Source organism: Camelus dromedarius, chromosome 1, assembly GCF_036321535.1.
Source record: "Camelus dromedarius isolate mCamDro1 chromosome 1, mCamDro1.pat, whole genome shotgun sequence".
NCBI lineage: Eukaryota > Metazoa > Chordata > Mammalia > Artiodactyla > Camelidae > Camelus > Camelus dromedarius.
Window position 1 is genome coordinate 120,014,360 of NC_087436.1, and position 23,202 is coordinate 120,037,561.

At 57.7% G+C, this 23,202-nt stretch overlaps 1 protein-coding gene across 3 annotated transcripts in view; it reads left to right on the forward strand.

The window, feature by feature from the left end:
- The window catches only part of SORCS2 (sortilin related VPS10 domain containing receptor 2), a 444,959-nt gene that overhangs the window by 391,599 nt on the left and 30,158 nt on the right, over positions 1 to 23,202 (forward strand). For all 3 annotated transcript variants that reach the window (XM_031437870.2, XM_064488331.1, XM_064488336.1), the window contains exons 9-14: positions 2,324 to 2,503; positions 8,367 to 8,513; positions 11,510 to 11,612; positions 17,125 to 17,201; positions 21,850 to 21,941; positions 22,881 to 22,988. In XM_031437870.2, coding sequence (XP_031293730.2) covers positions 2,324 to 2,503; positions 8,367 to 8,513; positions 11,510 to 11,612; positions 17,125 to 17,201; positions 21,850 to 21,941; positions 22,881 to 22,988 — 707 coding nt within the window. The remainder of the gene's footprint in view (positions 1 to 2,323; positions 2,504 to 8,366; positions 8,514 to 11,509; positions 11,613 to 17,124; positions 17,202 to 21,849; positions 21,942 to 22,880; positions 22,989 to 23,202) is intronic.

Sequence of the window (23,202 nt, forward strand, 5' to 3'; positions counted from 1 at the left end):
GATCTGTGTCTGGGAATGTTCATGACTGCCTTGCACGTAACGATTAGAGGCTCACCAGTGAGGACGTGTTCACTGAAATACGGAACATCCACAAAAGGGAGCATCGCGCAGTCACTGACAGTGGTGTTCATCAATAACCTTAATGCCAGAGGAAAGCGTTCCCCGTGTAACGTGGAAGAGCAGCCACGCGCCGTACGTGGAGAGGCGTACGAGCCACTCCTGGGAGAGCGCCCAGGAGGAGACATCTTCAACTGCTAACGGCAGGTCTCTGTGGGGTGGCGCTGCCGGCAGCTCTTCCTCCCTTCATGTGTTTCCTCTGTCTCCCAGATGACAGTGAACATTTACCCAGGGGCGGAGGAGACCAAGTCGGACTTGATGCGATGACGGTAGATACTGATTGCTCCCTCTGTAACTGACGCCGGTACCGCCTCAGCTCGGAGCCACGGGCCCAGGAAGGCCTCCTCCTGCTGAGGCCGCAGAGCGACCAGCACGCCAGCGGACGCTGCAGCCTGGCCTGTGGCCGAGCGAGGAGAAATGAGGGGCGGGGGAGGAGCAGCGACGACCTTGCTCCCCGTGCCAGATTTCACACGCATCCCTCGACCCCCACCAGCCTGCTGTCCCATGTCACAGATGGGAACCACCAGGCCTGGGACCCCTGGCCTCTGTCATCCTTCCCTGGCCGTGAGCTGCTTGGGTCCCGTCCAGTCTGTGGGTGAGATTCACATCCACAGACCAAGGGCCCTGCTCGTGCTGCCAGGGCTCCGCCTGGTTGGAGGTGCATCGTAGGTACTTCACAGCACTGCGTCCCTTTTCTTCAAAGCCACATCTGTTGGCTGCTCAGTGTCGGGGGGCAGTGCAGACCGTAGGAGAAGGGGTCGTCACCAGCCTGTGCCCTGCCCAGGAGGCCTCTTCTGTCAACTGAAGTTCTCTCCCAACAGGACAGAATAGGGACCCTAATAGGGATCAGTTATTAGAGAGAGAGAAGTGTCCCGTCTCTGGGCCCTAGGATCAGATGAGAAGATGGGATGCAGAGGGTCTCCCAAAACTGTGCCACCCACAGCGGGCGGGCTGGAGAGGGACAGCCTCTGCCGCTGTGGCCGGCAGTGCCCTCGCCTCCGCCAGCCGTCTGCAGCTCCCGGGTCGCGGCAGCTCTACTGCCAGAGGGGCAATCACAGCCCCCGCGTGATGGAGGCAGGGCAGTAGAGGCTGAAGAAGAAAAGCTCGTCACGGCTCTAAAACAGGCTGGCTTGCTCCGACGCCTGTTCAGGTGGCTCCCACACCGCAGCTGGCGCTGGCTGGGAGCAAAAAGCAAAACAAGAAACCGAGGTTAGCCCTGGGTTTCTTCTTCTTCCTTTGTATTTGATTGGGGTTTTTCAATTCTGAACTGTAAAATCTGGAACTGAAGCCCAAGACGGCTGCCGGGCCCTCATGAGCGGCCTGGCCTCCTGCTCCAGGTGACAATGACGCGGGGCCTGGGCTGCACACCTCCTCAGGACAGCCCTCCCGCCCGCCTGCTGGCGTGGTGCCTGCCCTCGGCTCCCACAGGGCCCTGGGCACCTGAGGAGACCTGGCCCAGAGGAGCTGTGGGTAAAGGGCACCGAGCAGCCGGTAATGATGTCCTGGACGTGAGGCTGGAGCGAATTAACCTGTTCCTCCCGCCCAGTGCACATTCCCTGAGAACAGAGACCAGGGTGGGTCCCCAGTGAAGCCCAGAGCCTAGAAGAGGGCCTGGCACACAGTAGGTGCTTAATGAATCTGTGCAGAATAAATGAACCAACAGATGACTTGTCTGACCCTCGGGATGGGATGGGGGAGGGGGTCCGGGAAGGAGACCCATCCCACCTCCCAGAGGTGATGGTCTGGGGTGATTCTGACAGTCTGGGGGTGCATGGAGGAAGAACTCCCCTTCACTGCAGGGACAGATGGGCAGACAGCCTGATGGGACGCCGTGGGGGACGGAGGTGTTTCTGCGCCCCACCAAGTGCCTGGGCGTCCCTCCCACCACCCAGTATGGAGGGTCTGAACACTCCCACTTTGGAGGCAGGAAAACGGAGGCCCAGGGAAGTAAAGGGACTTCTCTAAGGTCACAGAGCTGACAGCAGAGCCAGAATGGAAATCTAGGTCAGCCCAATTCCAAGAGGCCATGGCCAAGTCCCCACTCCTGCCAGGCCTGAGGCCAGCGTGCGCTGCCACCCCACCAGGCCTGCTCACCCCTTCCCCCAGGCCTGCCCCATCTCTCCCCACTCCCACCAGGCCAGCTTTACTCTCCCGCGCCAGCCCTCCACCCACGCCTGACCCTGGCCCCGCCGCCGTCTGTCCCCAGGATCTGCAGGTCATCAGCACGGACGAGAGCCAGGTGTTCGTGGCGGTGCAGGAGTGGTACCAGACCGACACCTACAACCTGTACCAGTCGGACCCGAGCGGCGTGCGCTACTCGCTGGTGCTGGAGGACGTGCGCAGCTCGCGGCAGGCGGAGGAGAACGTGATCATCGACATCCTCCAGGTGGGATGCGGGGGCCTGGGGCGTGTGGGGCCTGGTCTCACCCCTCCCCTGCTCCCCTCTCCTGCTCCCCCCACCCCCACCCACAATGCTCTGACTCGGGGCCCTGCAAAGGGCCAGATATTTTTGGCTTTGCAGGTCAAGAGGATACTTTTAGAGCAGGAGAAAAAACTTGCTCTTTTTAATGAAATTCAGAACAGAGGAATGGAGAACTTTGTAATAGGTCTACTAATGAGACAAATGAGATTCTTTTACGGGAGAGATAACAGTTCGCTGAGTTGGGGTTCAGGTTAGTAGTCCCCACCATGGACTTGATCGCCAGCCATCAACTGTAAAGTTGTTCCACTCTAAAGCCACTGCATGAAAACAGATGGAGGCCAGGTGGCCCTGAGGGACAGAGATTGGGGCCCCTTCCCTCTCAGGCCCCCTGCCTCTCTGCCTCTCCCCGACCCCAGCCCTGGGCTTCTCATCCCTCTGCCCTCTGTCCGTGCATCTACCATTTGTCTGTCTCTCTCCCGCTCTGTCTTCCTCTTGACCCTGCACTCCTCTCTCCGAATGTGGGGCATGGAGCCTCCCCACCTGCGGTTCAGATGTGTAAGGACCCTCTCCTCCCTGAGCCCTCCCTGGGGTCCCGCCCCACCTGTGCCCCATTTAAGCCTCCACTTGCTTTCATCATGTGTCACCGAGGGGCTGATGGGAGGCTCTGGGCAGGACTCCTGGCTCGCATGCCGTGCTCCCTCCCCCGGGAAAACACCTGTGCTCTGTGTCATCCTGTACTTGGATCCCACAAATGTCCACCGCACACCTACAGCAGGCCCAGCCTGGACCCCACCTTCCATGGTCTCCCGCTCTTTTCTTGTCCACATTGGAGGTGGGTACAGGGTGGTCCCTCAGCCAGGGTCCAGGTGAGGAGCTGAGGCTCAGGCAAGGCAGGTGGCCAGCCCTCACAGACTGGAAGTAAGCGGGAACACGAGACCTAGCCCGGTCTGTCCGCCCAAGCTCCACCCATCCTCCTGGCCAGCACTCCATCCCTCGGCCATTCACCCTTAAGCTCCTCCCTCAGGTCCTTCCCTCAGGGAACCCCCCACCAGTGGGATCACCTGCAAGAGGCCGTGCGTTCTGGTAGTAAATGCTGGGTGGTGGACCTGCCAGGCTCTGCCATCCCTGCAGAGCTGGGGAGGGCGTCCCGTCTGGGGCGAGTGGAGACTGGGGCAGACATGGGGGGTGTCAGTCGGGGTGGGAGGCGGCCTCTGGGCAGAGCCGGGGGCTGTGGTGTTCATCTTCTAGTTGTTAACAGCTGCGAGGAGTCACTCTCCCCAAGAAGGTAATGAACGTGGTCATTTGCTTACAATGAGAACCATTTGTCAGGGTTTACCTCCCCAGCTGGACGCAGAGGAGCACAGCCCGAGGCTCCCTGCCTTTTGCTGAGAGCTATACACAGGGCACAGGGCAGGTGGCCTCATCCAGCCTGAAACAGCTCCAAGGGGGCCACCAGGCATGTCACCCCTGGCATGTCACCCCTGGCTCTGATAGGCGCTCTCATGGCCACTGCGCGGTGCAGGTGTCTGGGAGAACGGGGCGAGGGCTGGCGGCACAAGGGCGCCGGGGACGAGGGCACTGCAGGCAGGGAACGTGCACGGCCCGTATGGCCCTTGCAGATATCCGCAGTGCCTGTACCGCGCACCTGGCTCCAGGCCCCACACTCAGGGGCGCAGGGAGGAACAGACCACCCCTCATGGAGCTCCAGACTCTACAGGAAGACCAGCTCCCAACAGTGGTTCCCACTGGGTGTGTCATGTCTAGAGGGTGCTGTGAGGGACAGCTGGCCAGCCCCAGGGGTGGGAGTCAGGGCGTGCTTCCTGGAGGAAGGGGTGCAGACTGAGTTGAGGCCGAGCAGAAGCCAGCCAGCCGAGGAACCAGCGAAAAGCAACCCGTGCCCAAAGACCACAAAGTGAGAGTCCCGGGGAGTGGAGGGAGTCCACAGTGGGCGGCCTGGAGCTGGGCGCCCTCGCAAATGACTTTGCTTCTCTGAAATGTGCCTAGCGGGGATCACAGGTAGTGGTTACAAGAAAAGCTCTGGGTCCTGATTGCCTGGGTTCAAATCCCAGTTCTGGTACATATTTGCTGTGTGACCTTAGGCAGGTTACTTAACCTCTCTGTGCTTTGGTTTCCCCATTGTGAAACAAGGATGATAGTAGTACCTTCCTCAGGGGGCTGCTGTGAGAATTCGAATCACCGTTTCTGTTAAATACACAGAGCAGCACCTGGTGCTAAGTCCGTGCTCAGCAAGCTCTCAGTTGTTTTCCCAGCACTTGCATTTTCTGGGGATTCGAGATAATGTGTGGGAGGGACGTGGCATAGAGTGTCTAGGAAAAACGTCTCATCCCAGATGTCAGGGAGGCCCATGAACGGCCACCTCTGCAGGGTGGGCCCCGGTTCCAGGCAAAACAGCACACCTTTTCTGGGGGCATCTGGAAGAGAGCTGAGGGGGCATCCCAGCCTTGTTCCCGGACCCCCAGAAGCCCTGGCCACAGTTGGGAGACAGCCATTGTAGGGGGCTGAATGGGGACCCCGAAAGATACAGCCACATCAAATCCCTGGAAACTGTGACTGTGAGCTTGTTTGGAAGAAGGATCTCTGCGGCTGTCATTAAGTAAAAGATCTGGAGATGAGACATGCTGGATTATCTGGGGGCCCTCAATCCAGTGACCTCATAAAGATCCTCATAAAGATCAGAACAGGAGACGGACACACAGGGAAGAGGGCCATGGGAAGTCACAGCAGAGGCTGGGGAGATGTGGCCACAGTCCAGGAACACTGGGGCCACCTGGAGCTGGAGGAGATGAGGAAGGAGCCTCCCCTGGAAACTTCAGAGGGAGGGCAGCCCTGCCAACACTTTGACTTTGGACCTCTGGCTTCCAGGCTGTGAGAGGACAACTTTCTGTTGTCTTAAGCCACCAAGTTTGCAATGTTCTATCGCAGCCAGGAAAGTCACACAGCCATGGGGAGGGCAGTTACGTGAAGTGAGCACATCAGTGTTGGGAGCCAGGGCGTGGCTGATAAGGCCCACCCCAGGGAAACTCAGCCCACACCTCCCCTCTCTCAGTCGGGAGGGTCCATGCTATTTACTGCTGAATGTTTTCATGGAGACCAGTTGGGGTATACAGTAGCGCTTTCCGAATAAAGCCAGCCATCACTGGGCCAGTCAGCGTCCTCTCTGCCCCTAGGGGAGGCATCTGCACTCAGTGCTGGGCAGGCCAGGTGCCCACCCAGGTGATGCCCCAGGTGAGCCAGAGACAGAGTGGTGAGTGAGAGAAGGGGCTGTGTTTCTCCATTCCCCTGGAGCCGTCCCCCACAAGGACCATCCTGAACCATCCCCAAAGCTTTGTCCGTGGAGATGATGGCCGGACCCCCACTCCGGACCCCACCCCAGGCAGCAACGTCCTAGCAGACGACACAGGCAATGGCGGATGGAGGCTGGCAATCAGCAGAGGGGAAGATTATCCTGGATGCTCCAGGGGGCACCCTGCAATTACAAGAGTCCTCAAGGTTGGAAGGAGGGTCAGAAGGAAGGTCAGAAAAATGCATGAAATCATGGAAGAGTGACCAGGGAGATGCTGTGCCACTGGCTTTGAAGATGGAGGAGGGATCGCAAACCAAGCACCTCAGGTGCCTCTAGACACTAAGAAAGGCAAGGACACAGCGTCTCCCCTGGAGCTGGCGGAGGGGATCAGCCCTGCCGACACATTGCTTTTAGCCCAGTGGGACCCATGCTGGACTTCCGACCTCCAGAGCTGTAACATAACTCATGTGTGCCGCGTTAAGCCCCTCTGCCTGGGTCACTCTGTTGGAGCAGCACTGGAATTGCTACCCCGTTCACTGTGTGTCCGTCCCCTCGGGGTCCTCCTGGGCGTGCTCCTCGTGTGCTGGGCACTTGGCCAAACTGTGCATCAAAGATTAGGAGGGTACCAACCTCCTGGAGTCTGGGGACTTGATGAGGTGGCACTCAGTAACTCCCTTGACTACCACGTAGAAGATTCTTAATAACTGTGTGTTACCACTCAAATCCTAAGCATAACCCTTGGCCATGGAGCCTCAGGTAAAACTCATAACATCCTGAGCCTCAGTGCCACCGGCTCACCATGAGAAATAGCGACATCCTATTGACAGAGTAGCAAAGGCTGCTTTGTGCACACGGGGGCTCTCAGGAACTCAGGCCACATCAGCGGGGCTCAGTTACTGGGTCCAAGGCCTCCCTGCCCAAGGAACTTCCAATTTGGATCCCCTTTATTTCTTTTTCTTGTCTAATTGCTGTGGCTAGGGCTTCCAATACTGTGTTGAATAGAACTGGTCAGAGTGGGCATCTTGTCTTGTTCCAGATTCTAGGGGGAAGGCTCTCAGCTTTTCACTGTCGAGTATTCTGCTGGCTGTAGGTTTGTCATAAATAGCGTTTATTATGTTGAGATATGTTCCCTCTATACCCACTTTGGTAACAGTTTTTATCATCAGTGGGTGTTGAATTTTATCAAATGCTTTTTCTGCATCGATTCAGATGATCATGTGGTTTTTGTCCTTTCTCTTGTTGACGTGGTGTATCATATGTTGCATATGTTGAACCAGCCTTGTGTCCCTGGATGAATCCAACTTGACCATGGTGTATGATCCTTCTTGCGTGCTGTTGATTCTGTTTGCTACTATTTTGTTGAGGATTTTTGCGTCTATGCTCATCAGTGATATTGACCTATAGCTTTCGTTTTTGGTAGTGTCTTTGCCTGGCTTTGGTATCAGGGTGATGGTGGCCTCACAGAATGAGCTTGGGAGTGTTCTCTCCTCTTCAATCTTCGGGAAGTTTGAGAAAGACCGGTGTGAGCTCTCCTCTGCCTGCCTGTCAGCACTGCCCAGTGAGGCCGTCTGGTCCGGACTTCTGTTTGCAGGGAGGGCCTGCTGTTGCTGAGTCTGTTTCACTTCTGGTGATCAGTCTGTTCAAGCGGTCAGTTTCTTCCTGATGCGGCCTTGGCGGGCCGTATGTTTCCAGGAACTTGTTCATTTCTTCTAAGTTACCCACTTCATCGCCACACAGCTGTTCCCAGTGTTCTCATGACGTTCTTGTGTTTCTCTGGTGTTGGTTGAATCTCTCCGCTTTCTTTTCTTACCTTGTTTGTTTGTGCGCTCTCTCTCATCTTCTCGGTGAGCCTGGCCATTGCTTTGTTAATTTTGTTTACTCTTTCAGAAAACCAGCTCTTGGTTTGATTGATTTTTTTTGTTTTTTTAAATCTCTGTTTTCTTTATTTCCTCCCTGATGGCTCTGACAGTCATCTTGAAGTGAGCCATGCAGGGTTCTGATCGGCGTCATCTTGTTCATTTTAAGCCCAGCTCCAGGGTCGGTTTGTTCCCATTTCCTTGAGGCCAGTTCTCCGAATTGTGGCAGCTTCTGTCACGGCTACAGTCTGGTCATCTTGTAGTTAATTTCTTCCACCAGGTGGGGGTTTCAGGCCCTACAGGACAGCTCAAAGGAGAAGGCTCAGGGCGTGATCTATAGCCCTTGAGAGGGAGCTAAAGGTCCTCGACTTTGTTTAATGACTAAACTATTATTTTGTTTTGCTTAACTCTTTCCCTTTGTTCCTGTATTTTCTTATTTCTCTGATTAAACTTACTCTTTGACTAAAGTTTTTCTACAGACAAGAGTCCAGCAGAGCACATGTTGGGTGGGGAGCCTGTCCTGGGAAGGCCCCGCAGGGTCCTGCTCCGTCTCATGTGCAGGCAGCCTCAGCGCCAACTGCTGTCGGGGTGCAGTGAGGCCATGCACCCAGAGCTCCGAGCAAGGGCTGGCCCGGGTCGCACCACCCTTCTTGTACCTCTGTCCCAGGTCCGAGGGGTGAAAGGAGTCTTCCTGGCAAACCGAAAAGTCGACGGAAAGGTGGTGACGCTTATAACCTACAACAAAGGCCGAGACTGGGACTACCTGAGGCCGCCCAGCACGGACATGAATGGAAAACCCACCAGCTGCAAGCCAGTAAGTGTCCTGCCCGCTTTGCACGCCTCCCCCGGGGTGGGCACTAGACGTTACTGCAGGACCTGCGGGTCAGAGGTGCTGACATCTGAGAAGGACCATCTGGGAAACACGAACCTCCTGTTTCTCTGGGCGTGGCGGAGAGGGTCGTGTGAAACGCCGTCCTTTACAGGAGGCTTAACTGGCGGTCAGAGGGGGAGTGTATCACTCAGCTCCTGACGCAACAGTGCTGTGTAACAAACCACCCCAAACAATAATCGCTGTCCTGCAGCTCTGTGAGAGGCTGGGCTCGCTCGTGCATGTGGCTGGTCAGTTTCGGAGGGGATCTGTGTGAGTGTAGGTGCCCGGTGTCTTGGCTGCCTGGAGGGTGGGAGGGCTGAATTACCCTTTCCTTTTTCATTCAGCAAAGTCCTGCTGATAACTGAAAACCCTGCCTACGTGTCCCCTCCACTGAGAAGCCTTCACAGGGCACACTTGCTTTTGTTTCCTACTGGTCTCACAGTCCAGGGCCTTGCTCTGGGGATGGCCAACCCCATGCCTTGCTCTGACTCTGTAAATAGAATAATGGTGCCTATCTTACAGGGATGTTCATTCAACAGACATGTAAGGGTACCTACTATGTGCGAGGTGCTGTTCTGGGTGTTTGGATACATCAACACACAGAACAGCAGAGAATCCTGCCCCTGTGGGGTCTGCCTGGGTCTCTGCAGGGCCCCTGAGGGTGGCAGGTGCCCTTCCTTGCCGGCCCCTGACTACCCACCTAGGGTCAAGGTGGGGCTCTGTGCCCTCCAGGCAGAGCCTGAGCAGGGACGGCCCCTTGCTCCCAGACTTCACCAACCAGGGGCCTGTGCTCGGCCTCCACGGAAGCCCCCCTCCGTCTAATAACAGAGGGTGATAGCACCTGCCGACCTACGGGGAGGATAAATCACCTGCTGCCTGTAAAAGCTCTTCTGAGAAGAGAATCGCTGTGAAAGGGCTAATTTTTGTATCATCATCGACAAAGTTAAGCCATATTAATCTGTCAAAGCAAGTTTTTGCTAAGAATAGATTCTTGTCTGCAATTACGCAGCTCAGCGAGGAGATAACCTTTCAAGATTTATGTCCCGGCCTTGAAATAATAAAAGTAGGAGCCACCTGGTGGGTGTGTGGCCGTAGGCAGGCACACGGAGAGCCCGATGGTCACAGGGGAGCGAGGACAGGTGCGCGGGACACCCAACAGGGCACCAAAAGCAGAAATCGCAGCCTTGGCTGGGAGGCTGTTTCCCTGTGTGTGTGGCCCTGGCAGCGGGGGCGGGGGGTGTGCAGGGTGGGGCAGGCAAGGTCACTCTTCTCTGACTGTCCTCCCCCGGCCCCGCATCCTCCCAAGGCACAGGGCAGACGACACTTGACGGTTGATTTCTCATGAGAAAATATGATTCCTGCTTATTGCAGAATACTTGGAAAATGCAGAAATGTATCAACAGAGCAGCGAGGTATCGCTGTACCCACGTCACCCGGAAGCAGCAGCAGTCGGGCGTTCTTCAGGCCCCACTGACTTTCGTTCACGTTAAAAAGTCCTCCGTGGGAGTCCTGACACCTGTGCGATTTCCGAGTCTTCTGTTTCCCTTTCCTCTGGGTCATGCAGGGCTTCCCAGGCCATTCGGCCAGCCCTCCGGCTGGGGCGGCTTCCTGCCAGTGAGGGCGCGAAGGGAGGGTTTACTGGCTAAGCGGATTAGACCTGTTTTCACAGGATGAATCGCTCTTGGAAGATGGTTTTGTGTCTGTTGGCATCTGAATTCAGAAAGGAAATCCATTCATTTTCCTGCCTATGGTCAACTCTTCTCAGACACGAGACTGAGCCATGAAGTGGGGTGTCCGGGCGGCGGGTGGCCTCGCTCACGCCAGCCAGCAGCATGGTCCACTGGCCATCTGACTGTGTTTGATGGATGCTTCTGTAGGGCACCTGCAGCTCCTGCTTGGAGAAGGGCCGAGAAGGCGGAGCTTCGGGACAGCGTGGCCTCCCTGCTCGGCCCACGTCACACCCACCCAAGCCGGGCCAGTACCCAAACCCTCCCCAGGCGTTCAGCACCGACTCCCCTGGCACCAGCCTGCCCTGGGGTCTTCCCACTCTTCGGGGGCCCCTCCGTGTCTGACTGTGCACCCCGAGAGCAGCCTGGCCCTCACTGCTCCCCGTCCCATCACATGAGCAGGTGCTGAGTGCTTGGGGGTCAGCCCCTCCAGGTCTGCCCGGCCTGCCCTGCCTTCTATCAGCCCGGCCAAGACTCTGCTGGGGGCGTTTGTAAGGCCTTGTGCCCACCTGTCAGACACCAGCAGAGCGCTGGGTGCCCCACACACAGCACCACCCCCAGGTCCTGGACAAATGTATGAATGCCAAATGCGCAAAGCTCGCCAGCACCCTTGGTTTAAAGCCCTGGCATTTTTTAATAATGTGCCAAGAAACAAGGAATTTTGAAAAGGGCAAAAGAGATTTATTGTGTTATAATATTTCTGTTTCATTGAAACAAGTGAGACATGTCTAAACTGGGCCCTGGCACAGCCGCCCTACCTTTCTGCCTCCCGCAGAGGACACAGGCCTTACGGGTGTCCCGCAGCTGCTCCCTCGTGCCCAGGCTACCGCGGTCACCCAAGAGGCCCCCAGTAAAGGTCCTGGACGGATGAATGGATGAATGTGGGCGTGGGCCGGGCAGGCTCCAGGGGTCACTTTCTGCAGCCCCGCTCTGCACTCAGGAGCCACCCTGGGGAGCTCACCCTGCCGGCACCCATGCTGGGAGGACCCTCCCTTGGAGCAGCCTCCTGGCTTCCTCCACCAGCAAAGTCACCTGGCCCAGTGGTCAGCCTCAGAGCCTCCCTCCCACCCTCCTTCCACTCCCCCGAAGCGCTCCTGGCCCTGCCTTCCCACCCAAAAAGCCACAGGAGTGGATTCAGCCTCAGTACTACTTTTCCTAAGGTCGCTGCTCCTGCCCACGTGCTGACCGTGGCTCCCTGTCTCCCCCTTGCAGCCGGACTGCCACCTCCACCTGCACCTGCGCTGGGCAGACAACCCCTATGTGTCGGGCACTGTGCACACCAAGGACACCGCGCCGGGCCTCATCATGGGTGCAGGTAGGAGGCCGCCATTACGGTCAGATGAACCTGCGGGGAGCTCAAGGGTAAATCGTGATGGTCGTGGGCCTGGGGCTATGGTATGTCCACTAGGGGGCGGTGACACAGCATCTCCAGGAGCCCAGATGACACCTCACCCTGCGGGGCGACTGCATGGCCCAGCACAGGCACGTGATACGTGCTGGCTAGACGGAAAGGTGAATGGATGGATGGGCGGATGAATGGATGGATTAATGACCAACTGAAGGATGGGGGAATGGAGGAACCGGATGAATGGATGGGAGCATGGGTGAAAGGGTAGTTGGATAGTTGAAAGAATGGACAGGTAGATGGCCAGATGGAAGGATGGATAACAAAATATGAAGGCGTACAGAGAAGGATGGATGGTGGAATAATGTGCATCACGGTGGACATTTATTGGTCCCTGAAGAGGGTTCCAGTTTAGTGGGGAGCGAGAGACACATATGCAACTAACATGAAGGAAAAAAAGAAACGTAAGTTATGGTTGTGTGTGCCTACCCCATTAAACTAGAACCTTCTTCAGGGATCACTCAATGTCTGCCGATCGAATAAAACTTTAAAATGATGCTTATCTGCGTTAGAAGAACCATTCCCAGTAAAAGCACCTGTTTTAATAGTCCATGGCCAGGCGGCGGCTGGTGTCTGGTTTTCCTTTCCGCTCTCAGTGCCGTGAGCCCCTGCGGGGCCCAGCGCAGGCACAGCCTCTGCCAGCCCTCAGCAGCTCTGGGTCCAGGGAAGGGGCCCTGGAGACCACGGCTATGAGGGGAGGGCAGGCAGGGCTGTGTCGCCATGCTCACAGTTGTCATGGTGACCGTGTCTCCCCGCCACCCACGCCAGGCCCTGACCCTGAGAGGTCAGTTACCCCGACTTTACGGAGGTGGAAACTGGAGCCCAAGGAGAGGGAGGGGCTTGCCCCAACTTGCAAGGCTCCCCATCAGGAAGCTTGAGACCCACCCCACAGGGCTCACCGCTTCGCAGCCCCTCCAAGTCCCCCCAGGAGGGGCTGCTGTGTCCCTCCCAACCGGGCAGAAACCAAGGCTCTGGGCGGGGCTGCCTGGCCCGGCCATGCATCCAGGGTGTGGAAGGGCCAGGCTGAGGCTTTGCACACCCAGGGTGCAGATGGGGTAGGTGGCAGCCAAGGAGACAGTGTCTCTGCCTCGTCCCAGGAAACTGGCTCACAGTTTCCTGAACCCAGGGCGCCAACCCTCCATCTGCTGCAGCACATCTGGGACACGGAGGATTTGGGTCCCGGACCCTGAACTGGACGCCACATCCGGCCCTTCAACACGTGTACCCCAGCAGGAGGCCTGGGCCTGGGGGGGCTCTTGGAGGCTGGGTATGAGAAAGTGAACGAATGAGCGGGTGAACGAATGAGTCGGTGAATGGCCACTGGAAAGCAGGAACAGTCTTCCAGGCAGAGGAGGGAGCGTGCTTTTCAGGACAACCGAGTGGCAGCCCACGAAGAGGCCAGGAGGTGGCAGCCCTGTCGGCGCCATGGGTCTCTGGTCGCAGGAGACCTTGGCGGTCAGGGTGAGGGGTCCCGACTTCATCCTGTAGAGAGGGGGCTTTCCATGGGGGAGCGGCCAGAGCAGAGGCGCTTGCGGGTAGAACCATCCAGCTTCTGAGGTTCCTCCCGTCCCCCTGTGCTCCCGATCGGGGCAGGGTCTGCCTGCGTCGGCGATGGGCGTGCACCACTGAGACGTCTCACGTCAGCGTCGATTGCAGTGCAGCTCAGGGGCACCAGGGCCCACGCGGGGACGGGCTGGGCCCCCGCGTCGGGCACCTGCAGTCGTGTGGACCCTGTTCCCTGGGCCTGAAGGCGATGGCTTATTTAAAATGGGCTGAAACCCAAATTATGACCAAAGTACAAAAGGCACAGTTTCCAGTATTTCCACCTTGGGCATTTCACTGGACCGTCTGAGCCTCAGCTTCCTCACCTGCAAAAAGAGGACAAACTCATAGACTGCTTTGGGGATCAGGTAGAAAGCGTGGCCTCCAGGTGTGTTTCCGCAGGTCATCCTGTCGTTCGAGCAGAGCCTGGACGCCACTGCCCTGGGGCCAGGCTCCATGCCGGGGCCCTTGTACTGGGGGCCTGTCCTCCGGTCCAGTGGACAGAAGCCAGACCCCACAGGTGGATCTAGAAGTGGAGCCATGACTCCAGTGAGGAAGGGAAAGGATGTGTTCAAGAAGCAAAGACAGGAACTCTGGCTTCTAACCGCCAGGTTCGAGAAATAGCTGTAGCGAACTCAGAAATAAGCAGGCAGATGGAGGGCGCCAGCTGGAGTGTTCCTCCTGACTGGGCGAGTCGAGGGCACAAGTCTGCAGAGGCGGGTGGTTAGGATGGGGGCGCCCCTCCCAATTCTGACTCGGACTTTTCCGAGCTCTTGATCTGGGGCGAGCACAGCACCTCTCTGGGCCTCCGTTTCTTCATCTGTGGAATGGGGATGATCGTCTCTGACTTGGGGGCACTAAGAGGTGTGATGCAGGTGGAGGTCCCTCCCCACCCTCATGACCTATCCTGGGCCTCCACACATCACCGCCTGTTTCTCGGCTCCTCGTCCAGGCGAGAACCCTCAGGACCACACAGAGTGGAGGTGGCAGCGCTCCCTGGGCTCTGGCCCCGACAGAGTCGTGTGGCCAAGAAAGCCTTGAGGGGCCGTGGTGGGGAGCTTGGAGCACCCCAGCCCCCTCCAGACCAGGAAAGCCCCTGGGGCTCCCGGGAGACGCTGTGCCCCCTGCCCTCCTGCAGTTGTTCCTCTGGGACTCAGGGGCCCATCAACCACAGGGTAGTGTCCTGACATGAGGCTGAGGGGCCTGAGCATCACAAGAGCTGGCCTGAGTCCCACCAGCCAGGCGGGGCTCACTCGGCCACCCCGGGAGCTGGAGGCTCGGCAGCTCCCAGAGGACCAGTGGGGCTGTCCTCTCACTCCAGCTGCACCTCCAGCCACGTCTCGGTCGCTAGCAGTGCTGGGCTTGGGGGCCACGGGGTCCCAGTTTCCTCCTCCACCAAGTGTGGGCTGGGGTGGATTTTGTGTTGCTGCTTTGCTCTGTTGTGGCCCTGGGGTCTTAGCCACGTTGCAACCTGGAGGCTGAGGAAGGACAGAGAGGAAGTGCACATTCGGTGAGCACCTACTGTATACCAGGCCCTCAGAGCATGGAAGCGGGTGTGGAAGGCGGAGGCCCAAGGAGACACCACAACAGCCCGGAGGGGACACAGCAGGGAAGCCTCTCTCAGTCACATCCCCCCACGAGCCTCGGTTTCCCCATCCGTAAAGTGAGGGCACCAGCCTCTGTTTTCCTGCAGAGCCTCCCGCTTTGACAGCCTGTGGACGTGCTCCGTGAATTTTCCCTTATTTTCCCCCCGTGCCTGTGAGGTGACTGGCAGCCTGACAGCCTTGGTAGACGGAGCAGGGAACACAGACATCACACACTGAAATCACAGACTGCACACCTGCCTGCGAGGTTGTGCTGACCCCGCAGCCTTCGCTGCACCGCCTCCGTGTGTGATGCGCGTGTCCCGACATCTCTGCTGGTGTCTGGAATGATGGGAAGATGAAGGGCGCCCCTTCCTTCCTCTACCTGCCCCCACCCCAGGGCAGCATTCAGTCACTCAGCTCCCTCACTGCATTCAGCAGCCATTCCTCCGCACCTTTTGGTGACCAGAAGGGTAGAAGAGAACCCTGCCCTCCGTGCCACCTCCCCTGACTGACCTCCCCTCCCACCTCCATGCCGTTGCCAAGGCCGGTCCCTCTGTCTGGCAACCCGCCCCCTTCCCTTGGCCAGTGGCGTTTGTCTTTCAAGGCACAGTGTGGAGGTCACTTCCTGCAGGAATCTCTCCTCGATTCCCCTCCTCCCCGGGGCATCAAGCTCACCTGCTCTCACAGGTCCTCGGGCATCCTGGCTCTGTGCACAATTGCAGGGCACCCTTCTCCTTCTCCAGCTGGACCAAGAGCTCCCTGGGAGCAGGCACCATGGTTACTCAGCTCAGACTCCCCACAACTTAGCACAAGGCTGGGCAGAGAGCAGGCGCTCAGCAAATGCTGATGAATAAATGCAGGAGTGGGTGAGCGGGTGGCACTGATGAGGAAGAGACAAATGTGTGGATGGAGGGGTGATGAATGGATGATGGATGGATGGATGGATAAATTAATGGAGGATGGATGATGGATGGATGGATGGATGGATAAATGATTTGGTGGTTGGTTGGACCTCAAAAACAGCAAGCAGGCACACAGACCCTCTGCCACTCTGCTTGAACTCCCTTTGCCTCATCTGTTTGAGGTTAATCCATCTCCGTTGGGATTTTCCAAAGACATCTAAACTGGCTCTTCATGAGATACTCCTGAGAGTACCACATGAATAAGGCTTCAAAGGGCAAGTGATGGAGACGCTGCCCAGATCAGGGGCCTCTGGGGCTCCAGGAGAGGGTCCAGAATGGCTTCCATGTCATAGCAGGTCCCCTTCATCCTGGCAGCTCAGGCCCCTGGTCCCTGCCATTGTCCCGCAGTCACAGCGGAATCTGCCAAATCGGACCCGTCAGAGAACCCTGTTGTCCGAGATCCGGCCCGGGAGGCTGTTGAGGGGGCCTGAGCCGTCCTGCAGCTGCGTCTTCAGGGCGGCTGGCGTTCTTTCTGTGGAAGTCCTTGTGGGCTCAGTCTCCTCACCTGCAAGCTGGGTTGCCTTGGGTACTGAGTGGGGGTTCTCACTCTGGAATCACCCTGGAATTAAGTCCCAGCCCCACAGAGTGGTCTTCAAGGCTGGTGACCCACCTGCTGGCCCCATGCAGTCTCCAGTGAACCAGGACCAAGGAGAAGCCTCCTGACTGCCCACCTCGCCGTCCTCCCAAACATCCCCTCAACAGATATTTAGTGAGCACCTACTGTGTGCTTACCCTGCCTCTCACCTGGACCTGCCTCTGGCCCCCCTGCACCCGGCCACCAGGGGGCGACCTCCAGATGTGAGCCCAGCCCTGTCCTGCCCCCGTTGACAGCTCATCAGGGGCTGCTGTGACCCTGCGCTGGCCCACCTGGCCGGGGTCCTCCTAGCCTGTAGCCTGTCCCCAACCACCTCATGACACTTTTCTTTTTTTTTTCTTTTTTTCCTTTGTTTTCTTTTTTTTTTTAACTGGCTTCAATTTTTTAAATTATTTTTTGAGGTATAGTCCGTTCACACCACACTTCTTACTCCTGAACGACACTCATCACCCGAGAGGCCCCTGAAGCCCCCAAGCTCTGTCTGCACCTGGGCTCCGCCAAGCTGTCGGAGGCTGGCTTTCTAGGGGCAAGGTTAATCCTTCACTAGGACCCATCACAGCAGGCCCATCTTAGAAAAGGCGGGCAGAAGGGGCCAGTCGCTGGGTGGCTTTGGTGGTGGGAGACGTAGAACCAGGACACACCGGCCCTTGTGTGGGGATTTGTCTGCGCTCAGACCTTGGTAGCGGGGATTGCCGGCTGAGCCTAAGAGCAGCCTTGCCTCTCTTCTTCCGGACCAGGGAACCTAGGCTCCCAGCTGGTGGAATATAAAGAGGAGATGTACATCACGTCGGACTGTGGGCACACCTGGCGGCAGGTAAGGGGGCGGGGAGGGGCCTGGCGCTCTCCCCACGCTCACCCCGCGGCACTCCTGGGAGGCTCCTCTGTTCTCTCATCCCCTCCCCGCTAAAGACACACTTCTTCCTCGTCCCCAGCCTGAGGGGCAGGACGCAGCTCCCTTCAGCAGCTATGACATCGCTGACTGTGAATAGAAAGCCCGGGCCAGGCTGGCCAGACCACCTTGCCGCTCTGGGAGCGTCTGCCCCTGGAGAATTCCAGACCTGGCGCATCTTCACACAGTCAGACAGGTTACCGAGAACGTCAGAGCAAAGGGAACACGTGCCAGGGACGGGGTGGCGGTGCTGTCCCGGCAGGAAGCCACGCGGGGACTCGGATGCCTGGCTGAGCCCTGAGCCCGGAGGCTGGGAAGTGGGGGCCGTGGACAGCCCCCAGGTTTCCAGCGGGGGCAGCTGCTGGGTGGACAGCAGAGGCATGGGAGGGAAAGAACACAGGGGAAGGGCCAGTTTCGGGGATTGGGGGGGCCGCTGTGAGTCTGGGCTGGGACTCCTGGGAGATGTCCAAGGGGTGATGATTTGATGTTCTGTGTGACCCGAGAAAAGAAAAGCAGGATGGGGGAAGACAGGAGAAAGCAGTTACGCAGGACACGGCCCCTCCATGAGGCCGCCACAGGCAGCTCAGATTCTCGGACGGGGGGGGGGGGGGAGGGCGCGGTGCCGCTGGCGGTGGGCGTCCCTCAGGACAGGGCGGCCGTGGGAGGGGAGACCGACGGTCCAGCGCGCCCTGTGCCATCCAGGCAGCCCAGGAGCCGGACCCAGGTGCTCTGCCCCAGGCCAACTTCCTAGAGTGGCAGTTTCTACTTAAACACTTAAGAAAATGCGCTAAATTTTTGTGTGTGTCTCCCCTTCCCCTGGTTGTAAGAAGCTCCATTTTTAGGTCAATGTTCTGCACACCTGAGTGCCCCACTCACAGCCCCCCTCCCAGGTACTGGGCAAATATGTGAATCCCCAAAGCGCGAAGCTCGCCAGCACCCTTGGTTTAAAGCCCTGGCGTTTTTTAATAATATGCAAGAAACAAGGAATTTTGAAAAGGGCAAAAGAGATTTATTGGGTTATAATATTTCTGTTTCACTGAAACTAGTGAAACATGTCTAAACTTTCTTAAAGGTCACCACCTGCCCATTTTTTAGAGAAATCACCCTGCCTTATTAGATTTAATAGACTGAGTGAAACAGAAGAGATGTAGTTTGGTAGAAACTACCTGTAAGGTACTCACAGTGACCACTTTTGTCCAGCAATCTGCCTAGACTTCAGACTTGGGGACTTGTCAGAATTAAATGGGAGAACATCTGTTCAGGGCTGCTCTGTGTTGCTCAGCCCTTCCGCAGAGATGGGGGTGAGTAGGGGGCTGGGGCTTGGGTGCCTGGTGGAGGAGAGGAGGGGCACCCACGTGTGGGCGTGTGTGTCCGTGGAGGGAGAGGTGCTCCAGCTGGGTTTTGGAGTTTACTTGGGGGCAGGAGGCAGAGGCCAGGGTGGGACAAAGGCACAAAGACCAGATGAGCTGGTAAGCTCAGGCCGGCTTGTCAAGGATGCAGTGAGACATGTTTGAGAGGCGAACTCTCAGAATGTGAATTATGAGTGACAGTGTGTATGCTGCTTAAGGGGTATAGCATTTTAAAGACATGACTTCCTTGGGATGATCAAAAAAAAAAAAAAAAAAGCCAGAAGACTATCAAGGAGCTCCCTCTAGAACTCAGAGGTGGAGGAGGTAGGAGAGGGGGGAGGTTGGGGGACCTCCTGTCCCCTTGGCCCTGCTGCCTGGGGACTGGCCGAGGCACAGAAAGCCATAGCAGTGAACGTGCAAATGCCCTGTGACCGCTTCTGGGGGCTGGAGCCCCCTTTCTCCAGAGTCCCAAGCTAATGAGAGTGGAATTGTCTGTGGGGGTGCCCTGGGACCTCTGAGGGGCACCTCGTCTTCCCAGTGGGTGGTTGGTACAAATGACTGCTGTCTGTCCTTAAGGGAGGAGGGTGCCAGGGACCCCAGGATCTGAGGGCAGGAGGGGGTTGTGCACATACTCGAGACCATGCCCAGCGAGTTCCCAGAAGTAAATCCTGCTTGGGAACAATCAGGCTTCAAGAACCCACTTCGGCTTTCCTCTCACTGCACAGCACCTGCCGATCTCCCCCGGAAAGAAGCGGGTTGGGCCCCAGTGGAGTGGGAAAGAGGGCCCCCACTGGGCAGGCAGAGGCTTCTGCACGTTCAAAGGCAGAGACAAGCTTGCCTGCTGCGTGTTTTGTGTCTCTGGTACCACACGGCAGGACCCAGCGTGGTTTCCATCACCCGGGACCCAAACAGAGGACCTGAAACACTGGGTCTATTTGACGGGTGGACAGATGGGGAGAATTGTGAAAAGTTCTTCCTCACTTTACCCTAATTCTGCATGATGTCACCTCCCTCATCCAGGAAACGCTATCTCTGTTAATGTAGCCTCAGACAGCACACTTATCTGGAGTACCTTCCAGCGCCTAGGACAGAGGACACAGGCACACCGCCTCCTCTGACTCCCTGCAGATGTGCCCATGGAATCTTGTGGGAGTGAGTGCTGGCAGGGGATCTGGGAAGCACCCAAGTTAGTGCTCTGAACCCCAACTCCAGCCTGAGACCTCATGACATGAGACACAGCTCCTCCTCCCACTGAACATGTCCTGCTCAGGAGCCCACAGGCTGAGGGTCATGGTGGAAACAGCAGGGAGTCGAGTCACAGACCTGGGGTCAACCTGGGCTCTGCCAACTATCAGCTATGTGGCCTTGGGCAAGTCACTGTGCATCTCTGAGCCTCTGGTCTCTCTTTGGAAAGTGGGGAAATAACCTCCGAGCATGGTTGCCATTAAACAAGACTGTGTATGTGCAGTAGAGGCCCCCGTGCCAGCCAGCCACCCCCTCCCCTCCTTCTCCTCTCCCCACCTCGCAGACACGTTTAAGGGCATGGCTCACAGATGGCCAGACTTCTGCCATTTTTCAAAAGGAGCCCCTCCTCCTTAGTCAAGTCAGAAGTGTATCCTAGAGAATTTCTGTGGGCAGTGGGAAAGCCAGCAAGATGATCAGAAGGTGGAAGTATCTGGGGAAGAGCTTTGCAGCCAGGGGACAGCATGTGCAAAGGGCCTGAGGCGTGTTCGGGGAAAGGAGACCAGGGTGGCTGGGGTACAGGGGTAGGGTGGGAGAGAGGTGGGCAGGGGCATCTCCTAGAGCCCCGAAGGCCGTGGAAAGCTTTGGGTGTGATTCTAAGGGCCATGGGGCTGTTGGAAGGTTCTGGTGGGGTTGAGAGGCGTAGGGGTGATGGGATGTTGGGGCCGAGGGCTTGGCCTGGGGACACCCACAGGCTCTGCCGAAGTTTCATATTCCCAAGATGTGGAGCCTCTGCTCTGGGTCCTCCCCGGGTGCCTCCCGCTGGCTCCAGACATTCAAATAAAAAAGACTCAACATGAAGAACAGGGAGAAGATGCCAGTTAGAGACTTCTGAACGAGACCCCGGGCGGCTGACCGATGAGCGTGCTGGCCCTGGCGAGGGGCTGGCTGGGCCAGGTCCCGGCTCTGCCCTGACTCCTGAGGTTCCCTGCATCCCTGCCACCAAACCTGCAGGCCCTGAGACAGCTGGACGGGGTGGGAAGTGGACTTGTGGTGGGCAGTGGTGGGGCCACTTCCTGTAAGGGAGCTGCAGGGCGAAGTGACAAGGTGCCCCTCCCCAGGTGGGGTCAAGACACATGCTTGCCAGCTAGGTATTTGTGCTCATGGAAGATCTAGGGGGTCCCCTGTGTCCTGACTGGAGAGCCAAACCCAGCTCTGCCACCTGCCAGCTGGGAGACCTTGACTCGCCAGCTGCTCCAAGCCTCAGCCTCCTCGTCTATAAAATGGGACCCCAGCCCAGGGCTGTTTGCAGACAAGAAAGACCACCAGGCTGGGCCGCTCAACTTTTGTCCCCCGAGGACTTGGCAGAGATTCATTTATTCACTCACTCATTCATTCATTCATCCCACACACACTCCCTGAGCACAGGCACCCCAGCTGTGAGCTGAGCCAGGTGCTGGGCCACAAAGAGGACTCAGAGGCAGGCCCAGCTTTTGAGGGGCTCCCTGGCTGGAGGAGACAATGACAGCTCCCTGGCTGGAGGAGACAATGACAATGCAGCAAGTGCTGGGGCAGGGGGCCCAGAGATGCTCCCCACCCAGCATGGCATCCAGGAGGGCTTCCTGAAGGAGGTGACACATGAACTGTGTCAATGTCAAATAGAGATTTGCCTTTCTGGTGATGCTTATCCTAAAGGCTTTTCTAAATTCCACTACTGCTTTCTCATCCTTACGCTATTGGCCTTTTTGGTGTGTGAGTTTTTCCTACAGGCAGGACCCCCACAGTGTTTATTTGCAATTTTCTCTCTCGCCAATGGTCCAGAAATTGCCATCATCATCCATTCACCCCATGTGCACTGAGTCTGGATGGGGCGGGAGAGCACGGGGAGCCCTCACACCAGCCCTGCCTCAGGGAGCTGGCCTCCTGCGGTCCCCCAGCCAGTGTGTGGGCAATTCTGCCCCTGGCGAGTGACCCCGACCCTGAGCGACCTCTGACCCTCGTCAGGGTCCTGCCGTCAGAAGGCCGCCCGCTCTCCTCTGCAGGTGTTCGAGGAAGAGCACCACATCCTCTACCTGGACCACGGTGGCGTGATCGTGGCCATCAAAGACACCTCCATCCCCTTGAAGATCCTGAAGTAAGGTCCTCGGGCCCTGCGCTGGGTGGGCGTGGGCAGTGGGCGGGGCTCTTTCTCTCCACTGGGAACCCTTCAGAACTTTCCCCAGAATGGCTGCCCCCGGGGCCCCAGGACCATGGCACTAAGCCCCATCAGGGAGGTGGGTAGCAGCAGGCTCTGTAAAGTCCACCCCCAACAAAGGCTGCTCCCGGCCTGGCCTGGGGAGACCAGGAAACAGGGGATGATGACAGCATGGTCAGGTGGGCCAGAGAGAGGCCGCCCTGGGGGAACAGGGGGGCTTCCCAGAGGAGGTGACTTTTACAAGACAGGAATCAGTTAAGTGTGAGGAGGTGGGGTCAGACAAGGAAGCCAGCAGCATGTGCCCAAGGGAGAATGGGTTTGGCATCGCTTCAGACATCTGAAGGGCTGTTGTGGAGAAGAGAGAGCAGGTGTGAGCTCTGGACTCCAAAAGCAGAGTTGGGGAAGCTGCTAGGAAGGCAATATCACTTTAGTCTGAAAAAGATCTTTCTGCACGGCAAGCTGGTGACATTGTGGTGTGCCGCACGGGGAGGCAGCCCCCGGGCTGGCTTGGGCATTGGGTGGGGCTGACCTGGGTGTTTCCAAAGCCCAATAACTCTACGATCCAGAGGGTATAAAGCAGCTCTTTGGCTCCCAGGACTCCTTGACTGTGGTGTCACTAAGCAGATGTGGACGCCACCTGGTGCCGGCAGGTGGCCGCTGTGACCTCCCAGGAGAGAGTGAGGTCAGGGATCCAGTTGTGGCTGAGATACTGGACTGGGCCTGGGGTCAGCCACTGTTCCCACCTGTTCCCCCAGATACTTCAGCTGGACAGCTCTGGTCCCTGGGCAAGGGCAGGGCTGGGTCCGGCGGGGCAGTGGGTCCTGGACACAGGATGTGTTCCCACCTGCCCAGAGGTGGTGACTCCCCTTCTCCTGGCAGGTTCAGCGTGGACGAGGGCCTCACCTGGAGCACGCACAACTTCACCAGCACCTCCGTGTTTGTGGACGGGTTGCTGAGTGAGCCGGGAGACGAGACACTGGTCATGACGTGAGTGCCCACGGGCGGTGGGCAGGCAGGTCAGAGCCGAACCCCAGGCGGGCCATGGTGGAGGGCCATCTCGGGCCTTACTGCTCTAGGCAGGTTCAACACTGACCCACGGCCTCCCTCCCCATCCTCCTCACTCTCACCTCCATCTTCACACCTGCTTCCTTATCTCTTACTGTCCACTGTTTCCTCTCACCTTCAGTCACTTGCAGGTTGC